The 14627-nt window shown below is 35.8% G+C and overlaps 1 protein-coding gene across 9 annotated transcripts in view; it reads left to right on the top strand.

Annotated features, from left to right (window-relative positions):
- Positions 1–14627, top strand: part of LOC135704399 (kinesin-like protein Klp10A) — a 187816-nt gene that overhangs the window by 107945 nt on the left and 65244 nt on the right. For 7 of the 9 annotated variants that reach the window (XM_065225843.1, XM_065225840.1, XM_065225842.1 and 4 more), the window contains one exon: positions 4619–4813. The exons of the other annotated variants lie outside the window; for them this stretch is intronic. In XM_065225843.1, coding sequence (XP_065081915.1) covers positions 4619–4813 — 195 coding nt within the window. The remainder of the gene's footprint in view (positions 1–4618; positions 4814–14627) is intronic. 9 annotated transcript variants of the gene reach the window in all.

Here is a 14627-nt window from a genome sequence, read left to right as displayed (position 1 = left end):
TCGGATGCTTTCAACATCGGTGCCGGGGTTCCACAAGGAAGCATTCTTGGCCCCATCCTATTCAACCTGTTCACCTCCGATATGCCGGCTCTCCCTGATGGTGGATCGTTGTCTCTGTTCGCAGATGACACATCCATCGTCTACAAGGGTAGGGTCATCGGAGCTCTGACTGCCAAACTTCAGAGAGGCCTGGACGTCCTGTCTGAATATTTCAACAGCTGGAAGATCCGTATCAACGCGGCAAAGACCCAGGTCATCATCTTTCCACACTCTAAATCTCCCAGAATTGTTCCGTCGGAGAATAATAAGATCTGCCTGAACGGCACAGTGGTGGAATGGTCGAAAGAGGTAGTCTACCTCGACTTAACACTAGACAGCAAGCTGATTTTCAGGGAGCACGTTGACAAAACCAAAATCAAGTGTAACATCTTGATAAAATAACTGTATCCACTCATCCACAGGAGATATACTCTATCCATGAAAAATAAGCTTGCTGTCTACAAACAAATCATCCTTGCCGTAATAGAATACGGGATGCCAATCTGGGAGAGTTGCGCCAAATGCCATCATCTTACACTCAAAAGGATCCAGAAAAGAGCCTCATGATGGTCCTAAACAGTCCCCCGTGGACTAGAAATTCTGAGATCCACCTCTTGGCTGGAATTCAGACATTAAAATAACGGATAGTATTCATCCTGAAAAGGTTCAGAGACGCCTGTCTGAGATCAACTCATCAAATCATACGTGATCTAGCACGTTAGGTTAAGTTATACTCGTAGTTAGGTAGGTTTTCACTTTTTTCAATTCAAACAAAACACACCCCCAAAGGGGTATTCTGTAGACTAGTTGAAAAACGCAAAAAAGAATATTAAATTAAACTAAGATGAAGAGCCAGGTAGCATCGGAGTGGAACTTCGGATCAGAAAGTGTCTCCACTTGTCACTTGCGAACACTAGCGCACCTAGTGGTAGAAGGAATCTTCTGTCTGCAGTTAAGATAGGCAGCATGCTATGATAGTGTGAGTGCACATAGTACCACAACACATCGCTTGTTGAGCAGAAAAACGAACCACTTTTTGATTCAACGATTTGTTTGCACTTTCCCTTCTGTTCTGTGCAGGTAGGCTAATCAATTAAAATATTAAATCAATGTACTATCATAATCAACAGAATAAACATAATCTTACTACTAGCACCTTGCAAACAAGGAGTAGCAATTTCAAATTTGTATGTTTTGTGGAAACTGACATTTGTGCCTTTAAAGTTTCACGCTAAGGCTTCCTTAGAGTATCACCTTAAGCTCATGCTGTAGGGCTGCATGCAAAAATACCTATATTGCAGTTTGTATCATAAATGATTCTGGGTGAATACAATACATCCGTTATGGCTGTGTGTCCTGTTGCGTGTTCGGTTGTGGCGTTTGGGAATACCATTTACCATGACAGTGTGCGTTAGGAGGAAGTCAGGTGGCCGTAATGGAAGTATTAACCCTTAACAACATATACGTTGGATAGGAAACTAATCTCGGAATGAAGCATTTTATCACAGAAAAGTGTTACCTAAAACGGACAAAGACAAGATTAATCTGACAGGTAGCACATAGGTAGGATTTAGAGATAAATTTTACTTTTATGCTGATCTTGTGGGAAGAATAGGTTGCGGGCGGACCGCATAGGAAAGCAACTAAGCCTTAAATATGTAGAATAAATTTCGCCATTCACATACTTGTTTGTATTAGATCTTTTATAGTTTGAACTAATTATGTGTAGTTTATTTTTTTATTAATTATTTGATAAATAAGAGCTTTATAATCTTTTTGCTTCCTGCTTCATTGGCATTCTTTTTGCTTCCTGCTTCATTGGCATAGTTAAATATAGCTCGACTTTAATCTTTCTCTAATATTTATGCATATTCGTTTCGAGATAGTTTCAAGAGTTTGAAGCATAACGATTGCAGTCAAAATTGTTGAATGTAGGCGGCAATTTTAAATATCGCTTATTTTATTGTTACTTAGGATTTGCAAGTCGTTTTGTTCGTTTTCAACATTCTGCAGCCGATTACTACACTGAACGTGTAGTTTGAAATTTACGGTTTTTTTTTTCTTATGTGATTATATGTTGCGAATTTTGGTATTTACATAGGGTAAATGAACCAGTTGTTGGCTCAGGAGGTTCTCTTATTAGTCTTATCTTAATTTTCATTTTTTTCCATTCTTTATCAAACTTGTTTCCATGCAAAGGTTAGAATATAGATTTATACACATATATACGTGAATAATACCATGATAACTTATTTCAAATTTGAATTAGGCCCTGCGGCCAAAAACTGGAGCACTAGCGCCATAACTGGCTCTCTTACCATAGTTTTCTTCTTCTTATTTTTATTATTATAGTTAGAGTTGTTAGGTACTTCAAATTATCAATTGTATTTTTTTAATATGTTTTTCTCTTTTAAATTTTAGTTTAGATTTGGTTCTTGAGCGGTTTTTTGTATTTTTGTGTGAATTTTGTTATGTGTTGCGGTTTTTATGGTGTTTTTGTAGTTTTCGAAGTATTTTTATTTTCGCGAATTTCGGTTTTATGGAATTGGGTGTTTTTTTTTTCTTGGTCGGCGCTTTTAGCTGTGTAGCGATTAAATCCTGTTGACTTTGTTTTTATGTCTAATGTCTCATGTCTACTCGTTCCTGAATATGTAATCACAGTACGTACTGAAAAGCTACAGTGACCTAGTGAGCACCACAGCTCGAGTCGTCTGTCAGTGTTGTGTTTATAGGGAGAGCTCAACCGAGATAATTGCCTACAAATTCTGCAGTTGGTAAACTCTCGAAAAAAAAATAAAGGTTGGAAAGGTACTACAATTATGTGTAGTTCTCTTAATCTCATAGTTAAAAATTAAGTTCAATTAACAATAAATGCCATCCAAAAAAATAAATTATAGAAGCAAATGGCTCTGAAATCTAAGTTTAAAAATCGAATAATCCAGCGAGATACGGAAGGCTGTCTAAACCTGGAACTTACAAAATCGTGACTTAACTAAGTATAAATTTGTAGCAAAATCTAAATTCCAATATTTGTCACCTAGTAATTCAAGAAGAATTGGTTTACAAAAGTCCAATATACCGCAATGGATCCAGTCAATGGTTCCCAAAATTGTACAACTTCACATTAAAACTGCTTTAATAATTTTAAAGGTACAACATTATTTTAAGTACACAATGTTTCAATAAACACCATCATGCTGCAATTTAATTGTTCAACTAACAACAAACCATCCAAATTGCTTGTTTGTTTTTAAAGCTATCGAAAGCATTAAATTTACCATAGGTCATGCTGACGCAGTAATCTACTTTATTGGAGCTCAATAAAATCTTTTTGCTGCCGATTTTATGCATGCCTCCTTTCACAATTGGAAAACATCATCCGCAGAACTACATGCACCCGAACAGCCCTGCTTGACCTCGCTGTTGAAGCATCCATGAACTTTCCACGCTACTGCTAGTTGCTTCATATCTACTGTATCTGACCCTTCGGATGCATTTGCTTCGAGGATGATATACGATATGACATCAACTGCGTATGTTACAAAGGGTGTTGGGATCAACATCATATCCAGATGCAGCCTGTTTGAACGGAGAGACAGAGAGAGAAAGAGAGATGGGGATTACAGTGCAGCACGCTGTGTATGATTTATGGACTCATCATAGTCAAATCTGTAGCTTGATAATGGGCATGTAATTGAACACTCGAGATTTACGGATCATAATTTAGTGTTGTTAATGTTAACAGCTCGTTCACGGTCAAATCACAGTTCCACGAACCCACTGGGCATTGGTGGAGCTAAACACCAATACCAGCAACCAGCGGTTGTAGTTTCTTTCTATTCCGTGTTCTCATTCAGAAGAATCGGTTCCGGATTCCCTCCATGGAAACGCCGGAGTTTGTTTATTCTGCGACTCACAAAAAATCCATATTTCACCGCTTGACGGAACCGAGCAATCTCATCGTGTTTCTGATATTTTCTCTACTAAATCCCGTACCCAAATTATGGTGCTGTCATAGTAGCGTGAAAGAATTTGATTAGTTTGCAGGTTGTTTTGTCTATTTTGTCGGTGTGGCATTAATCCAAATTTCGATATAGGCGCAGTCCGTTTTTTCGCTTCTTTGCAGTCCCAATTCTGAAGTGGAATGCTAACACCTATAGTGGCAAAGTCCTTCAACGGGTCAGTCTCGCGTCGGCTGTGAAAGGATTAAATTGATATAATTGGTGGATTTGCAAACTTTGCTCATCTCTTTGAGAGACAACTTTGAGTGACGAGTGTGACTTTTGGTGTTGGTCGTCTTATTATGCTAATAATAGTTTAAAACTGTGTGGTGATTAAGGTTGCAACTAAATACAGAAGGACGAAGCATGTTTCCAATTTTCTTCGAAATAAGTTTTAACGATTATAAAAACAATAACCACTCCCGAAGGAGAACCAGTGAAGATTCCAGCGAAAAGGTTTCTGCCCCAGTTATGAGTTGCCTACTACTAACCGAGCAGCGTTACTAACACAAAATCATAATCTCTTTCCTCCCATCGAAAAACCTCGATTTTTATATCAAATCCCGCAACACTAACAGGAATCGTCACAATCGTCCGCCGAGGACGACGGTTTCCTGGACGATCAAGAAGATCCTGCCTTGGTGCAGCACAACAATAACAACAATAACCACGGTAGCAGTAACGGAACTAATGGAACCAGCGGCGGAACAGGTCTCGCCGGTGGCGGTGGAACCATGTCCATCAACCGGTCCACGAATGCGGCGTCCAAATCGGTATTGCATTTTCGGCCTTACCTTTCATCTTGTTTTATTCTCTGATTTTCGTTCCGTAGTAATCGGGTCCCGATGTGGCATCATGGGACATATTTGATTTCGGTTTTATTCTATTTCCTTCGGTTATTGTTCGGCGTGGTTTTCTCATTTTGTCTCTGCTTCGGTTTTTCGCACTGCTCTTCTGTTTTTTTTTGTTATTTATGCACTTGGGTTTAGTGGATATGTACATAGTGGAAGTATTCCTTCATTATATTTTTTATACCTAATTCATAGAGATCTGAACAAATTAATTTTGTAATATATGTTTTTTTTTTGCAGTTTCGGCTTTTAACTACTCTAAATTTTACCAAATTTCTAAGTCATAAATCATGGCCAACCTCCAGCTCCGTACTCAGCTGGTGGCGAGGTTGGCATTTGCATAGCAAATGTTGAAAGGGAGATACAATTGGATCATTTTCACAAATGTAATTACAATGACGTAATACATTGTTTCTATCAAAAATAAAACAAATTTAATTTCATTATTAAACCAAAAGCGTCAGCCTGTGTTTCGTCAAAAACCGCTGAAGCATTCAAAGAGTGGTTATCTCACCAAAATACATGAGTCTGGATGTTGGGCTGGGGAAAATATGAACTATTATTTTTTAATAGTAACCTAGTTCATGCGTTGCTAAACTACCCAACTTTTATTGTAATATACGAACCAAATGTAAATAAAAATTCAACAATGAATATCTTCATAATGCTAACATGAATCGGGATGTTGTCTTCAGCAAAGTTGTTCTTTATAGTTTTAAGCTGAATGTGCTGAAATTCTGAGCATAATTGAGTTTGCTGAACCAGCATGAAAGAGTGAAGGACTGTTATTTCTCTATACATATTTCATCAAAATTCCCCCTATAAGCTTTAAACCAAATGCGCCATCTCGTGTAACATCCGAAAGAGTTGAAATTATCAGAGAGTGGTTTTCTCACCTAATGGCACAGATATTGGGGTTGGTCCATTGGAAAATAATGATAAAAATTCTCCCGTGTAAATGTGACCCAGTATTATGATTAGATCCAACCATGATTATATTCAGATAAAAACGTCAATTAATTAAACTTTTTAAGAAGATGCAGAAAAGGTCTTCCATTTTAAAGTTTAAAAGTTTTAGCAGTATTATACTGCACAAAAGTTTAAAAAATGTAAAAACCACACCTCTCGAGGATGTTCTAAAGTAAGGCATAATGATGAGCATATGTGTTGAAAGTGTTTTTTTTTTAAACTCAATGAAATCATTTGGAAAATTCTCATGAAATAAATGTGAATCATTTAAAAAGTTCATTTTATTTATAGTTATGAGTTCTTTGAATAATCTTCTTAGCACAGATGGACTGGTAAATTAGGTTCATGATAATTTTTTGATTAGGTCCAACCAAAATCATTTACCCTAGTTCAATGTATGAACTAGCAATTCGTCGATGCTATCAATGTTGTATGATAAATCCACGGATATATATTGAAAATGTATTCTCAATTTGGAAACAGTCATCTTACCCTATCACTGAAACGCATACCAAACGAAATCTTGGGTGCTCCTCTTGCATTTAAGGCTAGTTTGAAAATGTTCTATTGGGCGTAATTTTTCCATACATTTTTTTGGTCTTAAACATTGTTTTTTTTTTGATTAATTAGAGTAAAAAAAATGCTCTGGACCCCCGATAAAACATTTAGAAACTAGGGGTGAACCTAAGCTTTCGTTTGGTGGATGTTATAGCGTTACTGATTTTTTTAAAATAAGGTTTTCTTTCAGAGGGCCATGGCCGTCTTAACCACCATTGGGGCCCCTGGTCTGTTGTTTTTTTTACTGCGGGTCCCCTATGATTTGATATCAATTTTCAAATCCTAGCACACATGAAATAACAAAAAGTACACTTCAAGTCATAAGTATGGAAAAGTATTGCAACACTCATTTGAATATTGCATGACCTTCTAAAAAATATATGTATATCTATATCCAGTGGCGTTTCCTTAACCTCAATCTATCTGTGCACCAACTCTCAAAACATAAACAATTATCAAAATATTGCTTGCAATGGATAGATATCGAGTAAACTAGAAGATTAAGTGTATTTTTCAACCGATTTGAGTATGAATATGCCATTAAATCTAGTTTTGAAAGTTGGTGCACAGGTAAAAAGTGAGGTTACGGGACGCCACTGTCTATAACTATATCTCGAAACCCTGAATATCTGCAAAGTTGTTCAGAAAGCAAAGGGCGTCCGGAAGATGGACAGTTTGGTTCGGAATTATGACATTATGTGGCGCTAAGCGCTAGTGTGCATGTAAAATTGAGCATTTTTGGATTTATTTTATCTCGTGATCGCGACGAAAGTTTGAGTCTTCAGCAAAGCTGTTCAGAAGACTAAGGGCATCTGGAAGATGGCGGGTATAGTTCAAAATTCTCTCACTATGAGCATTTTTTAAATTGTTTTATCTCGTGATCCCGACCACCTAGCAAGTTCTAGTCTTCAGCAAAGCTGTTCAAAAGACCAAGAGCGTTCAGACGGTATACAGCTTGATTCGGAATTCTATCACTACGGTATCGTTAGTGTACATGAAAAATTGAGCATTTTTGTAATTATTTTTTTGTATTATCCCGACCACCTAGAAAGTTCGAGTCTTAAGCAAAGTTTTTCCGAAGGTCATTGCTGAGTGGATAGTGCTTAGTTCATGCAAAAATGTGAAATGTGTCGGAACTGAGAAGTTTGAAATTGCTTGAATCTGAAGGGAATCAGGCCTGAAGATTTTGGAATCCTTGGCAATAAAGTGAACTAAACCTGAACAGTTAAGATCCACTTGAATGTCTGAAACATTTGGAATCACTTGATAATTAAGTGAATCACACCTGAAAAGCTTGAAAGCACTTGAATATGAAGTGAATTCGAACTGATAAGTTTGGAATCACTTGAAAACACTACCATTCATAAGTATGAAATCGCTTAGAAAAGTATTGCAACACAGACTACCATGACCCATTTCAATAAAGTTCATAACCACTTTGGAAAGTACTTAATCACTTCAAGAAAGTTCTGTGTCACTTCGGATTGTTCTGAGTCACTTCAGAACTGTTCAGGATCATTTGAAAAAATACTGAATAACGCCAGAAAAGTACTGAATTTTTTAAGAAAAGTTTGGAATCACTTCAGAAAGTACTGAATCACTTCAGGATAATTTGAAATAACTCCATAAAGTATTGAATCACGTAAGAAAAAATATCAATCGGAAAGTACTGATTCACTTCAGAAGAGTTTTGAATTTACGTCGGAAAGTATTGAATCGATTCAGCAAAATTTGGAATCACTTCTCAAGTACTGAATCTCTTAAGACATGTTCGGAGTCACTTTGGAAAGTACTTAACCAGTACTTAACTCACTTCCGAAAGTACTGATTCACTTCGAATAGAAATGAATAACTTTAGAAAAATTTGGAATCACTTCAGAAAGTTCTGAATTACTTCAGAAAATTTCGGAATAACTTCGGAAAGTACTGAATTACTTTAGAAATTTTGGAATCACTTTGTAAAGAATTGAATTATTCCAAAAATGTTTGTTATCACTGCCGCAAATACTGCATCACTTTGGAAAGTACTGAATCATTGAAGAAAAGTTTGGAATCACTTCAGAAAGAACTGAATAACTTCAGAAAAGTTCGGAATCATTTCAGAAAGTACTGAATCACTTCTGGAAAGTTTGGAATAACTTCATAAAGTAGTGAATCACTTAAGAAAAGATTTCAATCGGAAAGTACTGATTAACTTCAGAAGAATTTTCAAGCACGTCGGAAAGTATTAAATCGATTCAGCAAAATTGGAAATCACTTCTGAAAGTACTGAATCTCTTAAGAAATGTTCGGAGTCACTTTGGAAAGTACTGAACCACTTCGGAAAAGGTTGTAATTATTTAAAAAAAAAAATCTTAAGCGTTTTTAATCACTACCGAAAGTACTGATTCACTTCGAATATAAATGAGTAACTTTAGAAAAGTTTGGCTTCACTTTAGAAAGTTCTGAATCACTTAAGGAAAGTTTAGAATCACTTCGGAAAGTACTGAATTACTTTAGAAATTTTGGAATCACTTTGAAAAAAATTGAATTATTCCAAAAAAGTTTGTAATCACTTCCGCAAGTATTGCATAACTTAGGAAAGTACTGAATCGTTGAAGAAAAGTTTGGAATCACTTCAGAAAGAACTGAATAACTTCAGAAAAGTTCGGAATCACTTCAGAAAGTACTGAATCACTTCTGGAATGTTTAGAATAACTTCATAAAGTAGTGAATCACTTAAAGATTTCAATCGGAAAGTACTGATTAACTTTAGAAGAATTTCCAAGCACGTCGGAAAGTATTGAATCGATTCAGCAAAATTTGAAATCACTTCTGAAAGTACTGAATCTCTTAAGAAATGTTCGGAGTCACTTTGGAAAGTACTGAACTGAAAAGATTATAATTATTTAAGAAATTTCTGAAATTTTTTAATGACTTCTGAAAGTACTGAATCTCTTAAGACATGTTCGGAGTCACTTTAAAAAGTACTGAACCACTTCGGAAAAGATTGTAATTATCAAAAAAAAAAAAATCTGAAGCTTTTTAATCACTTACTGATTCACTTCGAATATAAATGAGTAACTTTAGAAAAGTTTGGCTTCACTTCAGAAAGTTCTGAATCACTTAAGAAAAGTTCGGAATCACTTTGGAAAGTACTGAATTACTTTAGAAATGTTGGAATCACTTTGGAAAGAATTGAATTATTCCAAAAAAGTTTGTTATCACTTCCGCAAGTATTGCATCACTTTGGAAAGTACTGAATCATTAAAGAAGAGATTGGATTCACTTCAGAAAGAACTGAATAACTTCAGAAAAGTTCGGAATCACTTCGGAAGGTACTGAATCACTTCATATAATGAACGTATTGTAATGGCGAACGTTATAGTTTATTTCGCAGTGCTGTGATAAATATTTAATTAATTAAGTGTGAAATTGTGCTTGTGCCGCGGTAGAATTGATCCTACGCGTGCCCCGTAGTGATAATTTATTGGATAAGTAGGAGAACGGTTGCTGTTGCCGCTGGTTCTCGTTCATTTTTTGTATTTTCCTTCGCCCGGCAAGCTAATTGGTACCCTTTTAGTAAGCTAGTGCATTGTAAATTTTTGCTTTCGTTCGTTTTTACTTGTGTCTCTGTAGTGTTGCATGTAAAGTTTATGTGTATAGGTGATATATATGGCTGAGTGTGCAATATGTAATTTGGGGATTTTGGTAAGTGATTTGCCGGTTATCTGTGTGGGTAAGTGTGCTCGTGTATTTCATTGCAAGTGCACTACACTCACGCGGACTCAGGCAAAACTTATCACAGATAATGCAAATGTTCTATTCAAGTGTAGTAATTGTCTGTCAGATCAGAGTTGTGACGAGCAGAATGTATCGGTTTCGGATACCAAAATGCTGGGGGAAGCAATGAAGCAATTGTCTTCTGTTGCTGACTCTATCACTGGTATACGAAACAACGTTGCTGCTCAGATAGACAGCGCGTTGAGAATTGGCATGGAAAAAATGCAACAAAATATGAACGATTCTTTAAGTTGCTTTGAAAAATTAATTAGTGAGAAATGGAATACGATGACTAGTTCATGTTTTGAAATTAGTACGGAAAAAAATTTAGCTGCAACGAATGGTGCATCTAGGACGGTTCATTCTGAATCGGACCGAAATCCCAGACGCAAAAAACGTAAATTTCAAAATAGTGACAACGATTCGACTGATGATGTTTTTCAAGAAAATGCGAGTTTTGCGGATGTTGTAAAAAGATCTAGTCATGCAAGTAAAAGTAAAAATATTAGTAACAGTAATAGTAACATTAACAGTAACAGTAACATTAAAAGTAACAGTAACAAACAGAGTAATCGTAAGACTCGTCCGGTCATTGTGATCAAACCAAAAGAGTCCAAACAAGCTTGCGAAGATACTCGTAAGTTTTTGAAAACTCAGTTGGATCCAAAAACACACAAAATCAGTAATTTTAGGAATGGTAAAGATGGCTCTATTATTGTTGAGTGTGCAACAGGAGCTAATCTTAATGATGTAAAAACTGGTATTGAAAGCAATCTGGGTGAACAATATAGTGCTGTTGTTCCCACTTCGGTGCCAAGATTGAAAATAGTGGTGGCATGAGCGATCAGTTTTCCTCCGATGTCTTCATTGACTACTTAAAAAGTCAAAATGAAGACATCGCTATAAATGATGTTAAAGTAGTGAACATGTTTGAAAATCCACGCTTCACTTATAACAAGTTTAGTGTTGTAATTGAAGTCGATGTCGATACTTATAAATGTTTGTTATGTGCGAAAAAAGTAAATGTAGGGTTTGATCGGTGCTCGATAGTTCCCGCGATTAATGTGTTGAGATGCTTCAAATGTGGAGAATTTGGGCACAAGAGCATGGATTGCAAAAATTGTGATAGATGCTCTAGGTGCAGCCAACAACACAAAACGTCGGAGTGTACGTCAACTGTATTGAAATGTATTAATTGTTTGAAAACGAATAAAGAACGAAAAATGAACTTGGACGTCAACCATGCCGCATTTAGCTCGGAATGTTTGCTTTATAAAAGACTTTTTGATCAGAAGAAAAGCAGCTTGCGTTTCAATAAATAGCAGCCAAGTTCCAGGAATGTGAATCAATTCGATTTTTTATACTTGAATATTGCGGGGTTGTCAACAAACTACGTAGCATTACGTCAGATTGTTGAGGAAAAACGTCCTCTTTTAGTTTTCTTATCTGAAACTCATATTGTAGAAACTGAAGCTTTTGATCAGTATAGTATTCCGGGATATATTGTTGCTGCTTGTTTATCACATTCTAGACACACTGGCGGTGTTGCTATTTATGTCAAAGAATCAGTTCAATTCAACCTTCGTACCAACGAAGTTATTGATGGCAACTGGTTCTTGGGCATTACAGTTGTACGTGGCATGAAGATGGGTAATTATGGTGTTTTGTATCATTCTCCCAGTTCTAGTGACCAGCGTTTTGTTGAAGTTTTAGAGAACTGGTTTGAGACATTCCTTGATTCTAGTAAATTAAATATATTGGCTGGTGATTTTAATATTAATTGGCGTGATAACCATAATTCGAATCATTTGAAGCGTTTAGCTGAGTTTTTTAATTTAAAGCAAACGGTAAATGAGTATACGCGTATTTCCAGGCACAGTAGAACTTTAATTGACCACGTTTATTCCAATTTTGATTCCATTTGTTCAGTTACGGATACTGATTTGAAAATAACCGATCATGAGACTTTAGTGATTAATGTCTTAGACCATGTTAACGATAACGATAATTTTGTAAAATTGAAGTGCTGGAGGAAATATTCGAAGCAAGCTGTTTCGAATCTTGTTGAGAGAAGCCTGGATTTTCCATTCGCGGCCGGTAACTTAGATGAATCTACAGCTGTTCTTAATAACGCTTTGAAAACGTGTACCAATCAACTAGTTGAGCAAAAGTTTGTTTCTTTGAAAAACTCGAACAGCTGGTACAATTTGGATCTTTTGCGCCTTAAACGGAAAAGGGACAAATTGTACAAAAAGTTTTGTAGATCTAATAATGACAATCATTGGACTAGGTACACAATCGCGCGTAATAAGTATTCACAATCGATAAAGAAAACTCGTTGTGAATATGTTCAAAGGAAGATTGATCAGCATCAAAACAACAGCAAAGAGTTATGGAAAATTTTGAAATCTTTATTAAAACCTAGTAATTGCAAACCGCGGTCCATAACTTTTAATGGCACATTAGAACAGTCAGAACAAGTAATTGCAGCTAAGTTTAATGATTATTTCGTAGATAGCGTTTCATTGATTAATCAATCTATTGAATTGGTCGATGAACCTGACGAAATAAAACAGCCAGTTAATAGTAGTTGTAGATTTGAAGTTTTTCACCCAATCACATTAGATGAACTTAGAGTTATTTGTTTTTCATTAGGAAAATCGGCTGGAGTAGATAATGTTAATGCTAGAGTTATTCAAGATTGCTTTCATGTCATTGGCCACATCTTACTGGACCTTATTAATGAATCATTACAAACTGGACATGTGCCACAAATTTGGAAGGAATCCTTAGTGGTCCCTATTCAAAAAGTTGCTGGAACGATTAAAGCCGAAGAGTTTCGTCCCATCAACATGTTGCACACATTAGAGAAAATTTTAGAACTTGTTGTTAAAGGTCAGCTGTTGGAGTATTTAAATAGTAATAGTTTGTTGATACCAGAACAATCGGGATATCGGGAAGGTCATTCTTGTGAAACCGCGTTGAATTTGGTATTAGCGAAGTGGAAAAATAACTTGGAGTGTAAAGATACGATTGTTGCTGTTTTTTTGGATCTTAAACGCGCTTTTGAAACAATTTCTAGGCCCTTATTGTTAAGATCAATCAAGCGCTTTGGAATTACGAGTACTGCATATAAATGGTTTGAAAGCTATTTGTCTGACAGAACTCAACGGACTGTTTTTAATGATTCTGTTTCCAGTCCCGTGGGGAATAACCTTGGAGTGCCCCAGGGAAGTGTATTAGGGCCCCTGTTATTTATTATGTATATTAATGACTTGCGACGTGTTTTACGATTTTGCGACATTAATCTTTTTGCAGATGATACTGTGTTATTCATTGCAGCTAAGGATTTAGATGATGCCGTTTTACACTTGAATGAAGATTTGCGTTCTCTAAGTAGATGGTTGAAATATAAGCAGTTAAAATTGAATACAAGTAAAACTAAATTTATGGTAATTTCGCGGAATCGAGTAAATGAGAACGTCTCTGTGGTAATTGATGATGAGACTATTGATCGCGTTCGGGAGATTAAATATCTTGGCGTGATTATTGATGACACACTTAAGTTCAACTCTCACATTGACAATGTCATCAAGAAAATTGCCAAGAAGTATGGAATTCTATGTCGACTGAAAAACGATTTAACTATTGCCAGTAAAATACAGCTATACAAATCAATCATCTCTCCTCATCTTGACTTTTGCCCTTCCATTTTATTTCTGGCCAATGCAACACAAATATCGAGATTACAGCGTTTGCAGAATAAAGTAATGCGTTTGATTTTAAGATGTAATAGATTCACTTCCTCAACTTTGATGTTAGACGCCTTACAATGGTTGTCGGTGAAGCAAAGAATTGTATATTTGACTATGGTGTTCATTTTTAAAGTAGTTAACGGTTTGCTGCCTCGATATTTGTGTGATCGAATTGAAAGAGGAAGTGACTTTCATAGATATAATACTAGAAACGCGGTTGAAATAAGAACACCACATTTCTTGACTTGTGCTTCACAAAATTCATTATATTATAAAGGAATAAATGTTTTCAATTCGATGCCTAGACATATCAAACGTTTAGCAACACTTACAGAATTTAAAAGACACTGCATTTCACACGTTAAAACTGTCTTTTGAACAGTTATCCAGTGATTTTTTTATGAATTGACAAATTATGTATCTTGACGAAGTTATCTCTAACGGATTATTTTATATGGATAGCTGTCATAACGACTTTTTAATAATTATTGTAGCACTGCAAAAACTATTTCTGTTCGCCACGAGGGTGATGATGGATTTTTAATATTTGATTTTATAGTAGATTAATTAAAAAAAAAAAGTAGTCTACAAAGGTTTGAGCCTCGCGCGCGTATTACGGATATAGAGGACTGAATTTAACATTTGATAAAAAAAAAATGCAATTTTGAAGCTTATTTGAAAGATACCTTGAG

This window comes from Ochlerotatus camptorhynchus, unplaced genomic scaffold (assembly GCF_037179485.1).
Source record: "Ochlerotatus camptorhynchus isolate MF236.1 unplaced genomic scaffold, CSIRO-AGI_Acam_v1.1 ptg000239l, whole genome shotgun sequence".
Classification (NCBI taxonomy): Eukaryota; Metazoa; Arthropoda; class Insecta; order Diptera; family Culicidae; genus Ochlerotatus; species Ochlerotatus camptorhynchus.
The sequence above is the reverse complement of the archived record's forward strand: the minus strand, read 5'-3'. Positions and strand labels throughout refer to the sequence as shown.